A 20,832-nucleotide genomic window follows, 5' to 3' on the forward strand; every position below is an offset into this window, starting at 1 on the left:
ATAATTCACTCAACTTCAATGTCTTAGCAATATATTGTTCCTTAAAAACCAGCAAAATTATTACAGAAGAGTGTTATGTGCATTCCAATAACATAGGAAAGAGTCATATTTTGAGAAAGATGAAGTCACCTTGGTGGTTCAAAGAATGACACTTGGTTTACAGTGTTGTCGCAAGTGAAATTACCTCTTTAAATAATTTGTAGAACATTATCTGTATCTGAGAAATAAAAACATTTTATCCAATGCTCTATCCACAAAAATATTAATATGAAAGAAGGCAATCCATTAGAAAAAATCCTGATAATATAGATATATGAAAAAAGAGATTTAAATATATCCTTCATTATAGAGTAATTGAAAGCTCTTTGGTGTTAATTTAGTTAACAACATATCCAATAGATATATTCAAGTAGACATATTATAGTTAGTGGCAAGCAGATGAGCTGCCCCTTCTATATATTCTATACTTTCTAATCACCCTATTTCTGGTTAAGTGAATTAAAATAGGGAATGGCTTTTAAAAAAAAGTTCTCCACCATATTTTGGAGACATTGTAGCTCCAGAGATCAGCAAGGAAAGAGAATTAAAAATGGCTGAATATATCCCAATTTTCTTCAATTTCATTCAAACTGAACAGAGTCCAAAGGAGAGACAGTGTGCTGTGGTTCTTCCCATTCCATCTTCTGGTTATGTGCTACATTAATACATGGTACATTTGTCTGGGGGGGGGGGGAAAGAACCTGTAAAAGTTTGCTTTAGAGTCAGCAAAATGTGAAAACAATATACAATAGGAAAACAAATACTGGGCTACAATCTTTATTTAATTTAGCTAAACTAAAGAAAACACAAATCCTATCTCTACATGATATAGTATACTCAAAAAAAGGAGTATTAAGGTTGTGGGAACTCAGCCATAGAGGAGTTCAGATTTTTATCATAATCTTCTAGCAACAATCTCCACTTTTAAAAGTTTACTCAGATGCTTTTGTCTTTTAAGTGAAATGACAGAAAATTTGAGGGTAGGCGGAAAATATTATTTTAACCAGTGGATTAGTTCTGCCCTCATTTAATGACTGTCTCCTTTAGCAACTGCTTGCAGTTACGATGGTGATGAAAAAGTAACTTTGCAACAAATCTTTATATTGATAACCTTTGCAGGTCTGTAAAGCAAAGAAAGGCTGAAATAAGATTGTAAACACAGTTGCAGTTTCACTGAGTGGTCACATCACTTAACAACTGAGTTGCTAGTACAAATTGTGGTTGCTAAACAATGGCTGCCTGTATTTCCAAATTTCTCTGGCACAGCACCAAAAGAGAAGAGAAGACCTAGAAGTGGTATTTCAGGAATTCATGCAGTCGGTCCAAGGCAATCCAGCTCTCTTCCACTGCCTGCTGTTTGTGAATAGATGGTGTTTACATTGTGAGAATTAACTGGGTTGGAAAAATGACTCTAGTGATGTCTTGGACATATAGAACCTGCCCGTATTGGCCACTAGAGGCAGGCTACCCCTATTGCTTTAAGTTTGATTAAATCTATTAGTCTCACATCTGTCTTACCAAAGGGATGCTGACGGGAACAGAGGTCATAGATATCTCAGAAACAGGAGGTCTGATGTCCTTCTTGCAATAAATCCAATGCCAGTAAGCTTCTCTCACCTGAAGATCCAAAATACAAAGACACTCAGAAGAATAATCATCAATGCAATTGCACCTGCTCTGGGGATTGATTGTAAGTATGAAAGGTGGGTTAACATTTAACAAATTTAAGAAAATGTGTTCTTATTTATTACTGAATATTTCAATAACTACATTGATATTGCCTTTTCTTAAAATCCATCTTTCTCCTATTCGATCTATTTTTAGCCCAACTTACAACTAAAACTGAGACCTGAATTATAGTCCTTAAGCAATGTGACAATTATGCAAGTCATCTCATGACTGGACCCAATTTTTACCATGGTCATGAAGCAATCACACAGTTCTTAAGCAAATCAGTATGGTCATTAAGCAAATCTGGCTTCCCTGATTGAGTTTGCATGTGGGAAGCTGGCTGAGAAGGTTAGCAAATCATGAACACATCACCACAAGATGCTGCAACGATTGAAAATGTGAGCTGGTTGCCAAGTGCCCAAATTGCAGTTATGTGTCTGCAGGGATGGTGCAACAGGTATAACTTCAGGATAGTTCCTAACTCAATTTCTCCAAGTCAAGGGCTATCTGTAGGGAGATGACATTCATCTCCTAAACATTACATTCCCCCCCACACACACTTTTTTTTTCTTCAGTGAGAGAGAAACTGGTAGACGAGGACATGGACCACTTTTGTACAAGCAACTCACAAAATATGGAGCATAAGACTTTCTGTTGTAATCTAACTTTCCAAATTGTGCAATTTTTTCAAAGTGCAGACCTCTGTTCTTCTATACATTACCTTTTGGTTGAGTAAGCAGTGCACCAGGAAGATGAAGATTCCCTGTGCACTGTTGAAGATGGTGAACATGTATGCCATAACATCTTTCATGAGCCATATTGAAAGAGGCCAAAACACCAAGTCCCACCCAGGATGAGCACATGGGCTATAGCCTTAAACATCAGTGACCTACAACAACATCAAGAGGTTAACAGTCTTATACTGTGGCAAACTTTATATGGTTTAGAATACTATGAAAAAAGATTTTGAAAAATATTTTTGTCAAATTGCCAGGATCATATTGAACTCCTATTTTCATATTTTATGATTGATCTTACCTGGTATTTCTGACTGTAGATATCTGTGAATTTAGAGAGGCCAGGTTTTCATGCAAAGTCTTCAGAATAAGACAGAAAAACACCAGGTTGACCTTTTGGGGGGGGGGGAGGGGCAGGGGGAATAAGTCTTCTCAGATAAATATGGTAACAACAATAACAAGAAGATATAGATTATGCCCTAAGACTAGCTGAGCTGAAGAAAAGAAAACTAAAGTTAGTTTGAGTTCCTATACTTTGCTAATTGATTCTTTTAAGTAAGTAGATCATCACTTCTATTTTAATTCCAGATGAGAAGAAGAAATGAAAGTTTGCATCTTGATTCCAAATGTTTTCCCCCCCAGTTCATTCTTTCTTTCCCTCCCCTCAAAAGTCCCTCCTAAAATATAAAATTCCAGCCATTGGCAAAATATTGAAATTCATGAATTCCCTTTGTGCAACAGATTTTCCTACATTATTTTAAACTTTGGTCCCCTAGCAATGTCTTTTACCACGTTATTTATGAAAGATACATCATCTTGTTAAGACAGAAAATCAAAGAAACATGATGTATCAGACTTCTGGTTTGCCATCGTGACTGCTGCAGATGCTGGAAGGTGAACTCTGTCTACCCCATTCGGTTTCTCTCCACTGGGGGACCCTGGAAAGGGTTGAAAGTCGCCCTGTAGAGGTGATGAGCAAGAAGGGGACCCCTGCTTGATCGTGGGAGGGTGGCAGCCCTTCTCCTTGATCTGGGGCAGTCCTCTAAACTGGCGGAGGAAAAACCGGCTATAGCAGGCATGTCAAACTCACGACGTCATGTGACATCGCACGATGTATCGTGACTTTTTCCCCATTGCCGGCAATGGGGAGGGCGCAGTTTCATCATGATGCATCTGGCATCATGAGCTATAGCAATATGGCCCATCATAGACTGCAGACAGCCGAAGTCAAACTTACCACCAGGCACTTCTAAAGCAGCACGGATGAGACTGGGTGAGATCCGTTCTTCTCTTTACCCTTAGCTGCCCGAAGTATCTTTTCCCGTGAGGAGAGAGGGAAGGGAATTTCTATCCCACCCTCTAAGAAAAGCGGTGACTGACTACCCAGGGGAATTAAAGCACTAAAAGAATATCTTTAATCTAATTGGATTTATATGTTCCTGAAACTTGGGGACCAATTTTTTTCCTATTTTCATTGGAGACTTTTGCTTTTATCTACAAAAGAGAAATAAAATTGGAAAAAGGATTATAAAAATTTTGGACTTAAAAAACTTTAAACGGCATTGATGACATCTTGTGGCAAAGTTTGGTAAAGGTTCCCCCGCACATGTGTGCTAGTCGTTTCCAACTCTAGGGGCTGGTGCTCATCTCCGTTTCAAAGCCGAAGAGCCAGCGCTTGTCCGAGGACGTCTCTGTGGTCATGTGGCCGGCATGACTAGATGCCAAAGGCGCACGGAACGCTGTTACCTTCCCACCGTAGTGGTCCCTATTTTTCTACTTGTATTTTTACGTGCTTTCGAACTGCTAGGTTGGCAGAAGCTGGGACGAGTAACAGGCGCTCACTCTGTTACGCGGCACTCGGGATTCGACCCGCCAAACTGCCGACCTTCTGATTGACAAGCTCAGTGTCCTAACCCACTGAGCCACCACGTCCCTTTAAAAAGTTTGGTATTACAACTTGTTATTTCCTACATCTGGGGCTCGGGAGCGGGTCGTGGGATTACCGATTCCCACGACACTGGGGTATGGCAGCAGGCGTATGGACAGAGGGCCGTATCGTTACCGGGAGGGCCGTCTCTGCTGTCTACAAGCGGTGAGGCGCTCCGACCCTCTGTTTCTTCCCCGAGGTGCCGGGAGCGAGGATGTGCAGCCTCTTGAGCTCCGGCTGGTGTACCTGAATGCCAGGTCCGTGGTTAATAAGGCTCCCCTTGTGCGGGATTTGGTGGAGGGTGAGCATGCGGACCTGGCTTGTATCACCGAGACCTGGTTGGGTCCAGAGGGTGGGGTCCCTTTGGTTGATCTTTGCCCACCAGGTTTCCAAGCGCTACACCGGCCTCGGGCTCAAGGTAGGGGCGGGGGAGTGGCGGTAGTTATCAGGGAGACCTTATGTCCGCGGGAGACCACCGTTCCTCAGATAGTCGGATGTGAGTCTCTCTTTTTGAGGTTTGGTCCGGGGGCGCAGTTGGGCTTGCTGCTGGTGTACGTTTCGCCTAGTCACACAGCGGCAGCCCTGCCTGAGCTACTCGATGTCCTCTCCGGTTTGGTGATTGAGTTCCCCAAACTTCTAGTTTTGGGTGACTTCAATCTACCATCCCTGGGAGGGTCATCTGAGTTAGCCCGGGAGTTCATGGCTTCCATGATGGCCATGGACCTGACGCAGGTAATTTCTGAACCAACTCATGAGGGAGGCCACACCCTTGACCTGGTTTTTTTATCTGGACGGTGGTTGGATGATCTTGGTGGGGGCTCTCCATTTATTATGCCCCTGTCATGGACCGATCATCACCTCCTGCGGCTGGTCTTCCGTCTTGCCACCCCCCGCCGTGGGGATGCGGAACCAACTAGATGGTACCGCCCCAGGCACTTAATGGACCCTGACGGGTTCCAGGCAGCGCTGGGATCCCCACCTGCCTCCGTCGCTCACAACTCGGCGGATGCCTTAGTGGAAGCCTGGGAAAGGGCAGCCACTGAGGCACTGGACCGAGTTGTACCTTGCGGCAGATCCCAACGAGCTCCATGGTTTTCTGCAGAGCTCCGGGAGATGAAGCATCAGAAACGGGGCCTAGAGAGCTGCTGGAGGTCCAGCCGATCTGAATCCGACCGGTTGCGGTTAAGAACCTATATTAGGTCTTATCTCGCAGCGATGAGGGCGGCGAGGTGTAATTACTTCTCTGCCCTCATCACGTCCGCAGATAATCGCCCGGCTGCCCTGTTTAGGGTGACTCGCTCCCTCCTTAATCAGGAGGCGAGGGAGGATCCCTTGCAGGGTCGCGCCGAGGAGTTTGGTCAACATCTGTCGGATAAAATCGCTCGGATTCGGACTGGTTTGGACTCCAGCTGGGCAGAGTCTGACGATCAGGACACGGGCGGTCTTGTCAATGTTATCTGGGAGGAGTTTGATTCTGTGACCCCTGATGAAGTGGACAGGATTATGGGGAGGTTGAGCTCCACCACATGTTTATTGGATCCGTGCCCTTCCTGGCTGGTTTATGCAGCCCGGGAGAGGACACGAGGCTGGTTCCACGCGGTTATATCTGCTTCTTTGAGTGAGGGTAATTTCCCCACCGTCTTGAAGGAGGCGGTGGTGAGACCCCTCCTCAAGAAGCCTGCCTTGGACCCAGCTGTGTTGAACAACTTTCGTCCAGTCTCCAACCTTCGCTTTCTTGCGAAGGTTGTTGAGAGTGTGGTGGCGCATCAGCTCCCTCTGGTCCTGGATGAAGCGGATTATCTGGACCCGTACCAATCGGGTTTCAGGCCCGGGTACAGCACGGAGACGGCATTGGTCGCTCTGGTGAATGATCTCTGGAGGGCCCGGGATAGGGGTTATTCCTCTGTCCTAGTCCTATTAGACCTCTCAGCGGCTTTCGATACCATCGACCATGGTATCCTGCTGCGGCGTCTCAGGGGATTGGGAGTGGGAGGCACGGTTCTTCGGTGGTTCTCCTCCTATCTCCTGGGACGTTCGCAGTCGGTGTTGGCAGGGGGGCAGAGATCGGCCCCTAGGTCTCTCGTTTGTGGAGTTCCTCAGGGGTCGGTTCTCTCGCCTCTCCTGTTCAACATCTACATGAAACCGCTGGGTGAGATCATTCGTGGTTTTGGAGTTGGGTATCATCAATATGCCGATGATACCCAACTTTTTATTTCGACCCCAAACCACCCCAGTGATGCCCTCGCTGTGATGTCCCGTTGCCTGGAGGCGGTTCGGGTCTGGATGGGGAGGAACAGACTTCAACTCAACCCTGACAAGACTGAGTGGCTGTACATTCCGGCATCCCGGGACATTCAAAATGTTCCATCGCTTTCTATGGGGGGTGAGTTTTTACCCCCCGTGGATAGGGCTCGCAACTTGGGAGTCCTCCTAGATTCACGGCTTACCTTAGAAGATCATATAGTAGCCGTGACTAGGGGGGCTTTCGCTCAGGTTCGCCTGGTGCGTCAGTTGCGGCCCTATCTAGACCGGGATGCCCTGTGTACGGTCACTCATGCGCTTGTGACCTCTCGTCTTGACTATTGCAATGCTCTCTACATGGGGCTTCCCTTGAAGACCACTCAGAGGCTCCAACTGGTACAGAATGCGGCTGCGAGAGTTGTCTTGGGAGTTTCCCGGTACTCCCATGTTACACCTTTGCTCCGCGAGCTGCATTGGTTACCAGTTGTCTTCCGGGTGAGGTTCAAGGTCTTAGTGATGGTTTTTAAGTCCTTACATGGCATGGGTCCGGAATACCTCGGGGACCACCTGCTGCCGGCGTCGACTCCCCTCCGCCCCGTGCGTTCCCACAGAGAGGGCCTCCTCAGGGTGCCTCCGGTCAGAGAATGCAGGCTGGTGGGCCCCAGGGGGAGGGCCTTCTCTGTGGGCGCCCCGGCTCTGTGGAATCAACTGCCGGTTGAGCTCCGGATGGCACCGGATCTCCGCTCCTTCCGGCGCAGGTTAAAGACCCATTTATTCGAACAAGCTGGCCTGGCCTGATGGGGAGTCAACTTAGGGTTTTAATATTTGTATATTCTTACTGTTTTATTTTGGATCTTTTTTAACTTTTGTACTTTTGTATTTTTATTATATGCCCTGTTCACCGCCCTGAGTCCTTCGGGAGAAGGGCGGTATAAAAATTTAATAAACTTAAACTTAAACTTAAACTTAAAAGAGACTTGGCTCGAAGCCCAGACCTTAGATAAGACTCTTCTGGCCTTGGCACCACCTGTGAGAAACTCAGCTGTAAGAGAACAGCTGGGTGGCATAACTGGCCTACTTGAACTGTGAATGTAAACCTTTACTGTCTTTTAGAGTTATATGTGGTCAAAGGACTTCAGTGTTGCCAGATTCTGGTTGAGAAATGTATGGAAGTTCCATCAGAATTAGGTGACCTTAAGAATTAGGAAATTACACTGTCCAGTTAAGTCTTATGGGTAAACACCACAATGGAACTGAACTTCATTGCAAAAAAGACAAAGATTAGCTGAATAGTATCTCATTATTGTATTTCCCCCCAATAATATAAGCTCTACCTTTTTCATCTGCACTAGACTATTGCCAATCCGATACCTAGAAGAAATGAAATATTAAATTTATAATAAATAGGATATCTTCAAAATATAAGGTAGGTTCTCTAGATTTCTTGTATTTATACCAGATGGTTTTTTTTCATAAATTTGATTTGCAATTCCATCTTTCTCATGACTTAATTCAAGCATTAATTGTCATTGTTACACCAGAGAAATGCCTACTATTTCCACTGGAAATAGGATTGTTAAAATCTTAGGCAAACTGATTCATGGAGTAAATCATTGTGTCAGAATAAAAAGACTCTGATTGTACACCCCAAATCATATCAGCACTGTAATAAAACATACTGATTTCTTATATATATAGTAAATTCTCCTTTAACAATCAGAAGTTTTCAAATAATAGACGCAAGAGAATGTGACAGAATTCTCCTGCTTGCCATACAATTCATTGTATTTCTAGGGCTCTTGCAAAATACTTCTAAAACACATTAATTGCTGAGACCTGAATGCACCCTTTGGCTGCATCTAATACTGTCATTCCAAAACTGAGTGTTGACAGAGCATGAATTTTCATGTAAGAGTTTAGAATCAATTCTAGCCTGAACTGCAGATATTCTAAACTTACATAATATAACAATAACTGAGTCACCCGTTATTCTGCATCTGATTCTCAAGCATAAAACTGAACTATCATATTTTATACATCAAATGTGACCAACAGAGTATTAGAATTTTACTTAGCTATAGCATTCTTGGGAACTTTAAAGATAATATGTTTCTCCTTTCTGTCTCCCTATACTTTTTGTTGCTCCATTTCCCTCTTTAATCTTACTTCTATGTTCTCTAACAAAGAGAATAGATTTCGTAGGAGCCATTTAACTCTTAGCCATCAGAACCCTTACGATCATGGTCTATCTGCTCAAATGCCTTGCCTTTCTAAGACCATCTTATCTACTTTGGTAGCAATTTTCAAAGATCTGAGACAGAAAATCATTCTGCCATTTGTGCCTTTTAACTAGGTAGAGGCTGGGATTTTCTACCTGTGACATATCTTTTCTAACACCAAGCTATTGTTTCTCATTGTCCTTAGGTTTGTTAACCAGGGAATTTTCTACTCACCAAGAATAAGGAAACTGAAAATGCTCCTCATCATCTGCTTGAATGTGTGAACAAATGACTTATTTTAAGCCATTCACCAGAATTAAAGCATAAGGGAACTACAAATTCTAGGAACACAATATTTTGATCATGTGTACTTCCTAAAATGAGAGGAGGAAGAGTACCATTGACCAAAGGAAGTAGCTTTCTTATTCAACAGAATGTGTTAGAGTCCTATCCACTGACATTGAAAGAGTCCTGTCCACAGACATTTGAAATTATATAGCTCTAACTAATCCAGAATTGTCTATGATGTGTATGAGTGTCACTCAAAGATTTTTTTTTTAAAAAAAAGAAAATAAACCAGTATGTTACTAGTGATTTCCCCTTGTGGACTAGCAGGATATCTTACAAAAAGAAGAAGAAGAAAAAACAGAACAGAAATGGATTCCTATTTTCCTCTCAGCAGTTATACATACAATTCTATTCAATCTTCTCTAAGATTCACACTATAGTTCCCTTCTTTCTATAGCCTATTAGCATGTTTCTCCAAAAATAAGATCCACCCTGAAAATAAGCCCTAGCTGGATATTTTGGGGTGGGCCTAATATAAGCCCTACCCTCAAAAATAAGCCCGAGAGGTGGGCGAGGCTAGCACAAGTCGTAGCAAGCAGGCAGGGGCCGATGGTGTCTGGCAATGGCTGCAGCCCACTGGCCCCTTGGTGCAGGGCAGGTAAGTCTGAGCGAGGTGGGGGAGGCAGGCGATCTGGATGTGCCGCGCACTTTTCACCCAGAGGGAGACTGGAAGCTTCATCTGCTTGCGAATGGGGCGCTTAAAAACCAAGCGATTCGCTCCGTCTTCAAGTGCCCCATTTGCAAGCAGATGAAGCTCCCACTCTCCCTCTGGGTGAAAAGTGTTTGGGTGCCTATGGGGCACTTGGGGCAACTCCATCCCCTCTTCCACCTGCTTCACCTCATAGTGGTGGCATGGCTCAGCAGGCTACGCAGCCTCCTACTGCGAGCATCCACAAGCTTCTACAGAAGTAGGCCAGTGGCCACGAGTTGAGGCAGGTGTCAGGAAAAAAATAAGGCATCCCACCAAAATAAGACCTACTGCCTCTTTTGGAGGCAAAATAATAATAATATAAGAACAGGTCTTATTTTCGGGAAACACAGTAAGATACAGCTTCATAGCAACCAAAGTATCCAGCATTTTTCATTTTTGTAAATATAGGTTACCTATCCCATAGTTTTCTGTGAAGTCACTTTCAGCATAGTTTTCTTTTAAAATACTACTCTCCAAGAACCTCTGTAGAAAAAACCAACTATAATGTATGCAGAATACAGTTCAGTAAATACAGTTATATATACAGCTATGCAGAAATAGAACTGTACTGAATAACCTATAGAGCATAACTGCTACTTAGAGAACCTTGCAAGCAAGGAAAAATGATTGTTTTATTGTTTATGCATATTTCTTGGCTTAGGTTTATGGGAAGATTATTCCAACAATAATAAATACTACTTCAGCTGCAATTAACAGTCTGCTATTATGCTATTTATTTTTGGATGAGGTGGGGAGAAGGTTAACATGACATGTCACATGCGGTTTATTAAAAAAAAACTATTTAATGAACACAGTTACGTGCATATCTCATGAAAACACAAATGTAGGCAAGAACAAACATCACCTTTAAAATAAAAATAAAAAAAAATATCCTTGATTTTACTCTTTTTGAATTAATATAGAAATTTGTCAATTAAAACCTGCATAATAGTTGTTATTAATCGTGTTTCTCCTATGCTAGCATGTTTTCCAAATGCTTAAAAAAAATATCCATACCATTCTCAATTACCTGAGGCAGAAGAGTTTCAACCCCTGCTATATTCGCTTTTACAGCATACTCTCTCCACGTTGCAGAAACTATCCAAAAGCAGGATAAGCATTGACTCAGTTGAATGGCTGTTTCTTTCATTGCGAAACAGTCAATGAATTAATGAGCTAAGTCTGTAACAAACTGAAGGGCACTGTCTAAGTGACAGAACGTTGTTCCCTGAAGAAATCTGGAAAATTTTATTATAATTATAGTAACAGATCAGCAGGATTACTAGGAAGTATTTAATTTTCCCTCAATAAACAGTAGACCATATCTGAAGACATATTTAATTGAAGAAATAGTCAGGATTAGAAAAAGGATCTCATAGCTGATTTATACATTGAGAGCCTTGCAAATGAGAAACTTCCCAAAAGGCTTTAACAGATTGTCAATTAATATAGAAATTAAGCATTATAATGTGCATAGCATAGCCATTTATATAACATACAAACAATGTACTCCCCTTTTTATTAGCACCATATTAAGAAATCAACTTACTAAATGGATCAGCTGATTCTGTTTTTTATGAGACTAGAAAACTAAAAATTAATAGCTACCTACAGGCCTTTGGCAACTCTTTTACCTTACTGAACCTATATAAGTTGGAATTCTCACACTATATTAAACAGTAGCTTTCTGGACAAAGCACAATTCATATTATTAGGCATGGCTTGTCTAGTGAAGAGAAGGACCAGGGATACATGATAGCAGCGTTCCAATATTTGAGGAGCTGTCACAAAGAGGGGGGGGGATCAACTTATTTTCCAAAGCACCTGAACACCAGACAAGAAATAACGAATGAAAATTGATCAAGGAGAGATTCAATCTAGAAATAAGAAAAATTTTCTGACAGTGAGAACAATGGAACAGATTGCCTTCAGAGGTTGTGGAAGCTTCATCACTGGTAGGGTCTCCTGCTTGGGCGGGGAGTTGGACTAGATCAGGGGTCCCCAACCCCTGGTCCGTGGACCAGTACCAGGCCGCAGCATGCTACCAACCGGGCCACACAAACAACAAAGCCCCATCCACAGGATGCAGGCAGCACACAAAACCACGCCCCCTCCGGTCTGCATAAAAATCTCTTTCCATGGAACCAGTCCCTGGTACCCAAAAGGTTGAGGACCTCTGGACTATATGACCTAAAGGTCCCTTCCAACTCTATTATTCTATTCTATTCTATTCTATATGCTAATCATAAATCATAGTTTACTAATCACATGGCTGCATTCAGACAATATGTTATTTGAAATACAACAAATTATATTGTAGGTTAGCATAACATGTGAACCCAGTGTGGGAGTAAACACACGGATCTGCTATATATTGCTATTTTCTGTAAGGTTATAATGTTTGGTGTAATGGTTAGAGTTGCTGGAAACTGTGAGTTTCAATCCTGCCTTTAGTATGGCAGCCTGCTGACTGATTTTGGGTTAGTCTCCCTCTCTTGGCACTAGGAAGAAGGCAATGATAAAGCTTGATGTAGTGGTTAAGATTTTGACCCATTAACCAGGAGATTGTGACCTCTAGTCCCATTTTAGGCATGAAAAGCCAAATGGAGACTTTAGCCAGTCAGTCCAATTTACCTCATAGGGTTATTATGGGGAAATAGGAGGAGGAAGTATTGGTATGTCTTCAGCCTTGAGTTTTATATGAAAAAAGGCAAATAAAAAAAAATCACTTCCAAAAACATTGCCAAGAAAACTGATTTGATGGCAAAAATATAATAACTTAGCCAAGTAATTTGGGATTCAGCTGCTTGGAATAAATTGGCTGAATTTATGTTAAATGAATTTGAGATTTTCATTTGTTCAATGTATTGGCAATAAAAGGCAATGCAGGCCTAATTTCATGCTGGCATTGGGACTATTTCCTTCATCTGGTTTTAAGATTTAAACAATATCATTTTACAATATGTTTTCTGAATTCCCCTCCCATAATTTCTGAAAGCAAGCTGTTCCATTGGTTAATTGTTCTCACTGTTAGGAAGTTTCTCCTTAATTCCAGGTTGTTCCTCTCCTTTATTAGTTTCCATCCATTGTTTCTTGTCTAACCTTCTGGTGCTTTAAAAATAAGTTGATATTGTCCTACTACTTAAGTAAACTTACCCTAAAATTCTGTCAAATTCTCAGAATGATAAAAGGACTTTCCAGATGAGACTTGTGCTTTTGTGCTTACAAAGTTTATTCTTATAATGGAAGAGCTATTAAGGGTAGTCTGCTGCTTGGAAGGTCTACAGTTGAAAACTAGTTTAAAGTTTAAAAAACCTCATAAGAATAAAGCACAGGAGCTTTGAAACTGCCTATCAATATTTAGCATCTGATGGCTGATTGTATCAGGCTCATGGCTAACTGATCAGAAGGCTTATCCACACATTCCAGCAATGATGGTAGGAGTAACCATTTTTTCAGATTGGTACCCAAGATGCAGCCTTCCTCTCAACCTAAGCTCACTATGAAGGCAGATTTGTATTATATTGTTGTCTAGAGTTGCTTTTCTGCTACACAATTAAGGCATTGTACCACAAATAAGGTACTTAACTATCCATAAAACCATAGTATCATAAGCCCATTCACTGCCACAGTAGTTAACCATAGCTTTATGGATCCACATTATCTCAATAGCTGAAGTTGTAAAGAAAGGTCAAGTGTAGTAGAGGAATTACCCTCAGCAGCTATAGCACTGGTGAAAACAAAATTAAAAAATGAAACAGGGCCAACATTTACAGTAGCATCCTGCCAACATTCCATACCTGGTTGTTCTCTCTTACTTTCTCCATTGGAATCCCCGGTTCTGATTGAAGTCAGCCTGTATGTAGCCCAAGAAACCACCATATTTCTGACATATGTCTTGAGGCCCTGACAGTCACTGAACAAAAGTATACATCTTTCCTTGCCTGAAGGAGAAATTACAAAAATAGCAAGTAGGTGGATGATGGTCAATTGATCCACATGAGCGTTGATCCCTCTGATTTGATTTTCAAAACTTTCCTAAGGCTGCAGCCACCATCACTACTGCCGTCTGGAAAGCATGTCGACAAGCCCAGAGCTGAAAGATTATGTGAGACCTCAGTTTGATTCCATCCCTCTTTGGTGTGTGTGTGTGTGTGTGTGTGTGTGTGTGTGTGTGTGTGTTTTGTTTATTTGCCTCTCCATCATCCTACTATGTTTGTTTGCTTCAAGAGGTTACTTAATAATGGTCCTCTTGATGCTGCTCTATATATGAAATTCAGCACTGTTTGGTTGTTCATGGTGATTGTCCAAAGTGATTTCTTAGTTATACAATTATATTGTTACTTTTAGAAAAACTCAGGTTTTGCATTTTTGTAATTTAGAGGTCAGGTTTGCAATGTTTCACTAGCTTATTTTTCTCTCTCTTTTGTATTGGTAGGCTATGGATTAGAAAACCCCAGAAAATCAGAAGAACAGATGGCTATGTTGCCACCATTTCCAGATATGTCTGCCTTGCAGATTTATTTATGATGTGTTTGGGTAAAGGAAGCATCCTGTGGCAGATGGGTAGGTGGATTTATCTGGATAACAAATATTTCTATTGACCTTTTGAGAGGAAGTTTCTATAGATAAGACATTTCTCTGAATCAGTATAACAAAGCTAAAGTTTGGATGTCACTATCCTAAATATATATTTTTTCACAGCTGTTCATTGAATGTGATCACGCTTTGTCTACTTCTACAATTCTATAATCAGCAAAACAGCTTAAATTCAAACATAATGCAGTAGTAAGGAGGACAATATATTTGCCATTTCCTACTTTTAATTCACTGAGTTTTTGGTGTTAGACTGACCTTTGTGTATTTGCTTTCAGCATATACTTGACATCCAGGAAGGCATTGATTTTATTGTTGTTATTATTTTTAAAGTCAGTTACACATTTTTGTAATTTAGAGGTGAGTTAAATAGGTTGAATGCATGACCTAGCATGCATATTTCTAAACAAAATTGAAGTATATAATTATTATTATTGTTATTATTGCAACTGGACATGTTAAGAAAAATGTATCTGTATCTACCTATCTATCATCTATCTTTCGATGAATAATGCCAGATCGCTAATCAGCTAAATCTAAATTCTAAATACACATCTGTTATCTAGTTAACTCTCCCATAATTCTACCATCTTGTATGGGAAGGATTTCCAGAAGATTGAAATAAAAATGAGGTGATGTAAAAAGGAAAGCCTTTATAATTGTAATCAGCAGTGAAAGAAGACACTACAGAAGCAAGCCACAAATTCCAGTGCATTGTTTCTTAGGAGACAGTTTTAGTACCCATGGCTATTTATTTCTAGAAGTGTTTGTTTCAGATTTTTGCTATTTTCCAGTGCACACCTGGATTAGAAATATTCCTTTAAAGATAAATATATTATTCTCTTCCTTCCATCTTAATTCATCTCCTAAAGACAGTTCAGATGGCTATTGGGCATGTAATGACCATCTGAAAATCTATCACCAACAGACTGGCTGCCTATCAACTTCTGATCAACTGCAGCCACCATAATTATCAAATTTATTTTTGTTTGCCTTCTGCAGAAGGATTTAGATTTAGATTTATTGAGATTTTTATTTTAAGGAGACAGTGTATGGTTTACAAAAGCACTTGCAGTGGCGTGCACATAGCTCTATCTTACTATCTTCACAGTTCTCTGTGGGCTAGGAAGAATCAGAACTTTGAAGAATCTATCAAACGCTGTGGCTATTTAAATTGGATACACGTAAGAATAGACAGCATTAAAGCACAGTAAGTATTCACTGATGTCAAATAAATGATAATGGCACACTAAAAGAAATAGGTTAAGGGACTAAAAAGAAATGTGGAAACTTCTTGGGTTTCGGAAATGTTCTTTCTTTCTACAAAGGCTTTTCATGCAGCCTCTTCTGAATTCATTTTATTTCTGATTAGTTCCATGCTAATTTTGTGACTTCCTCTGACTTAAATGTGCCCGATATGTGCTGTCATGAAATGACAAATGTACCGTAGTTCTCTATTTCAATGATAAATATAAATGACTGAAACAACTTTTTTTTTGTTCATATTAATTCTGTTTAGCCACATGCAAATGTTCAATGCTTTTAATTGTTTGAAGACTTCACATTTATGGAACTTACATGTATTTTCCTCCAAAGAGGAAAGGAAAATACACATACATACTGGTATGTATACTGCATGAAAAAGAGGTCTAAAATTGACTGACAGCATGACTGTATACATGTCTACTCAATTAACCCCATAGATAAAAATGTATAAAATTGTAACCTGAGAAGGAATGGCCAGATGACACAAATAATTGAGCAGAAACAAGGACAGGAGTAGATACTGTGGAAGGACTGACAAAAGCAGATTGGAATGAGTGCAGTGTTAAACAAAAGGACAGAAACATACTTAGATACATCACATTCTGAAAACACAATGCACAAGAAAATATATCTAACCACAATTCTTTTTTAGAACTGTATATATATATATATATATATATATATATATATATATATATATATATATATATATATATATATATATATATATATATATATATATATATATATATATATATATATATATATATATATATATATATATATATATATATATATAAGGTAAAGGTAAAGGTTCCCCCGCACATGCGTGCTAGTCGTTTCCGACTCTAGGGGCCGGTGCTCATCTCCGTTTCATAGCCGAAGAGCCAGCGCTTGTCCGAGGACGTCTCCGTGGTCATGTGGCCGGCATGACTAGACGCTAAAGGCGCACGGAACGCTGTTACCTTCCCACCATAGTGGTCCCTATTTTTCTACTTGCATTTTTACATGCTTTCGAACTGCTAGGTGGGCAGAAGCTGGGACGAGTAACAGGCGCTCACTCTGTTACGCGGCACTCGGGATTCGACCCGCCAAACTGCCGACCTTCTGATCGACAAGCTCAGCGTCCTAACCCACTGAGCCACCGCGTCCCTGTTATATATATATATATATACAGTTCTAAAAAAGAATTGTGGTTAGATATATTTTCTTGTGCATTGTGTTTTCAGAATGTGATGTAATATATATATATATGTATATGTATATGTATATGTATATGTATATGTATATGTATATGTATATGTATATGTATATGTATATGTATATGTATATGTATATGTATATGTATATGTATATGTATATGTATATGTATATGTATATGTATATAAGGTAAAGGTAAAGGTAAAGGTTCCCCCGCACATGCGTGCTAGTCGTTTCCGACTCTAGGGGCCGGTGCTCATCTCCGTTTCATAGCCGAAGAGCCAGCGCTTGTCCGAGGACGTCTCCGTGGTCATGTGGCCGGCATGACTAGACGCCAAAGGCGCACGGAACGCTGTTACCTTCCCACCGTAGTGGTCCCTATTTGTCTACTTGCATTTTTACGTGCTTTCGAACTGCTAGGTGGGCAGAAGCTGGGACGAGTAACAGGCGCTCACTCTGTTACGCGGCACTCGGGATTCGACCCGCCAAACTGCCGACCTTCCGATCGACAAGCTCAGCGTCCTAACCCACTGAGCCACCGCGTCCCTTGTATATGTATATGTATATATGTAAATTTTAAATTGCTAACAAAGAATTAAGGGAGACTAATATGCATTTCAAACTTATTAGTTTTCATCAGTCAGCCATACCCTTCTGAGATTCGAACCTGGGCTGATTGCACATTAGGCAGTTGTTTTTACCTTGAGCCACAGGATCTCTCTCGCTTTGCTAGCAGAGAAGCAGGGGAGATATATGACAAATGCTTGTTAACTCTTAGATTACCTTGCTAGGCCCCAAACATGGGACAAATCTTTATCTCCTGTGTCAGCCTATCCTGACACAGGAGATAAAGGCTGACACAGGATAGGCTGACACAGGAGATAAAGATTTGTCCCATGTTTGGGGCCTAGCAAGGTAATCTAAGAGTTAACAAGCATTTGTCATATATATATATATATATATATATATATATATATATATATATATATATATATATATATATATATATATATATATATATATATATATATATATATATATATATATATATATATATATATATATATATATATATATATATATATATATATATATATATATATATATATATATATATATATATATATATATATATATATATATATATATATATATATATATAAGAGATTATACAATTATGTTTAAAGGCAATGCTCAGATTTGATACTATAAGTTTCCCTCTATTTCTCTGACTTACAAGGTCATTCTCTACATGTCTATTCAGAAGCAACACTCAGGAAGTTCATAGTCAAGCTATGAGCTATAGGCTACATTTCTTCATCTTTCTTCTACCTGGTTTTCCAACAAGCAGGAGGTCAAAAAAGTCAGGATGGTGACCTCACCCATGTGATCAAAGCCCCACCCCAATTTTACATTGTAAAACATTATATATTAGGCTGGATTAATGCTTTGAAAAGGCTCATTGAAATAATTAAGATAATTAACCAGTTTCACTGATTTTAATGAGAACATTTAAGAATATATAAGGATGTATACACACACACACACACACACACACACACACACAGAGTATGGGTTGGATCAGTAGCACTCAAAGACTAACAAGAAACAACAAGAAGCAGTTCACTGAAAAGGTATTTGCTGTCTCAAGCAGTTGCCTCTATTAAATCAACTTTGGCACTGAAGTAACTCTTCCAGACCTTTCCATCTGCTAGGTCTGGACTAAGAGTTATGAAAAGAAGGGTCCTCCTGAATGTGTGAGATTCAGGCAGCATTACAAGGTAGTGTGTTTTTTAAAAAGAAGTTATACACAATTCACAGATTCTTATATTCAGAAACCATTGATATCAAAGCAAACAAGGAAGAAAACAGCTTTAGAATGATAGATTACAAAAAAAAAGAACCAGAATGTTAGGTGACGGTGACAGAAACAGGAAACCTATTTATTTAAGAATGTCAGAAGAAATCAGAAAGTAAAAACAAACATCTTGAAGACCAAAATTATGTTATGTAAAGAGAGGGGAGCAGAGTTACACAGTGTGGGCATGATATAGCAGTCAGTCAGTCAATCAATCAGTCAGTGCCCCTGAATTCTCTCAGTGTGTTGAGTATTCAAAACTTTTTTTTCTTTTCTTGAGAAAAGTTTTCATCTGTAATATTCAGGGAATCTATACTCCCATTTCCTGTGACTGCATTAGTTAGTATTTTTTCTATCTCTCTAGGTAGGACTTGTCTTTCTTCATTTTCTGTCTCCCTGTGGTAGAAATAATTAAAATTGGACACAATGACTGGCACAGGGAGTGCGATGGTGAGCACCCCTGCTATAGCACACAGAGCCCCCACTATCTTTCCTCCCAGGGAGGTAGGGCACATGTCTCCATAGCCAACAGTCGTCATGGTGACCACAGCCCACCAGAAACCATCAGGTATGCTGGAGAAATGTGACTGTGGTTCATCCACCTCTGCAAAGTAGATGGCACTAGAAAACAATATGACTCCAATGAAAAGAAAGAAGACGAGCAAGCCAAGTTCCCTCATGCTGGCCTTGAGGGTCTGTCCCAAGATTTGTAGCCCCTTGGAGTGCCGAGAAAGCTTGAAGATGCGGAATACTCTGACCAGGCGGATAATCCTGAGGATGGCCAAAGACATATTCTGCTGGCCATTCAGCTCACTATGTTGAATCAACTCAGTAGTAAGAGTCACAAAATATGGAATGATGGATACAATGTCAATGATATTCATAATATTTCTGAAGAACTCAGTTTTGCTGGGGCAAACAATAAATCTGACAAGAAGTTCAAAGGAGAACCAAATGATGCAAGCAGTTTCTATAATGAAGAAAGGATCTGTGAAAGTATTAGATACCATAATAGCTTTGGTTACATTATTATTTTCATGCTTTAGCTCCTTCTCATCTCTGAATTCAGGTAAGGTCTCTATGCAGAAAATAATAATAGAAATGACAATGACCAAAACTGACACCAAAGCCACACCCCTGGCTGCACTTGAGCTTTCAGGGTACTCGAAGAGCAACCAGAACTGTCTATGAAAGTCATTGGATGGCAACAGAGTGATAGGGTCCTTAATGTAGCCTTCATCTTCTCTGAACTGATCCATCGCTTCTTCACCCAGTTCATAGAAAGTGATTTCATCAGCAAAGACATCTATAGGGACATTAGCTGGTCTTCGAATTCTACCCCCAGACTGATAATAGTACAGTATCCCATCAAAACTAGGCCTATTTCTGTCAAAGAAGTACTCATTTCTCATGGAATCAAAATAATGTATTCTTTTCTCAGGGTCTCCAAGTAGGGTATCTGGAAACTGATGAAGTGTCTTGAGTTGTGTCTCAAATTTCAATCCAGCAATGTTGATTATTACCCTCTGGTGACCCTCATCCATGGCCCCATTCTCTGACCCCAAATGGTCACAAAACTCAGCAGACAATTTGGAGAATATGGTTTCATTGTTGGTGTTCTCATTGTTGATGAGTATTCTCCAGTTGGACAGAAGGCTGGCACAGCTGGAATGCCCTTTGTGCAGTTGCTCAGCAGCACTGAGGTCACTTGAAAAACAAGGCTCTTCCATTATTTCATCAGTGTTGTCAAAATTAACCAGTGCCACCTCCATTTCTTTCCAAGTGGACACATCCATTACACGGGATCAATCAGGTGAGCAGCCTAAATGCCCAGGTTAGATACCAATAGGCGGTGTCTTTCCCACGCTATCTGCAAATGGAGAGGAAGAAAGGATTTATGTTTGTGTGTGTGTGTGTGTGTGTGTGTGTGTGTGTGTGCATGCTTTGCTTGCAAAGATTGAAATAAATCTGGGTTGAAAATAATTCTTTAAACAAACAGAATATTTTTTTTGTAAAAGAGGATTCTTGTAGATATTTGG

The 20,832-nt window shown here is 40.4% G+C and overlaps 1 protein-coding gene across 1 annotated transcript; it reads right to left on the reverse strand.

The window, feature by feature from the left end:
- Positions 1-19,047: 19,047 nt before the first annotated feature.
- KCNA10 (potassium voltage-gated channel subfamily A member 10) lies at positions 19,048-20,589 on the reverse strand (the record flags this gene model as incomplete). The annotated part of the gene is made up of 1 exon (XM_081325472.1): positions 19,048-20,589. One exon carries the CDS (start codon positions 20,587-20,589, stop codon positions 19,048-19,050), a length of 1,542 nt encoding a protein of 513 aa, XP_081181598.1.
- Between the last annotated feature and the right edge of the window lie 243 nt (positions 20,590-20,832).

This window comes from Vipera berus (genome assembly GCF_964194415.1).
Source record: "Vipera berus genome assembly, chromosome: 3".
NCBI classification, from domain to species: Eukaryota; Metazoa; Chordata; class Lepidosauria; order Squamata; family Viperidae; genus Vipera; species Vipera berus.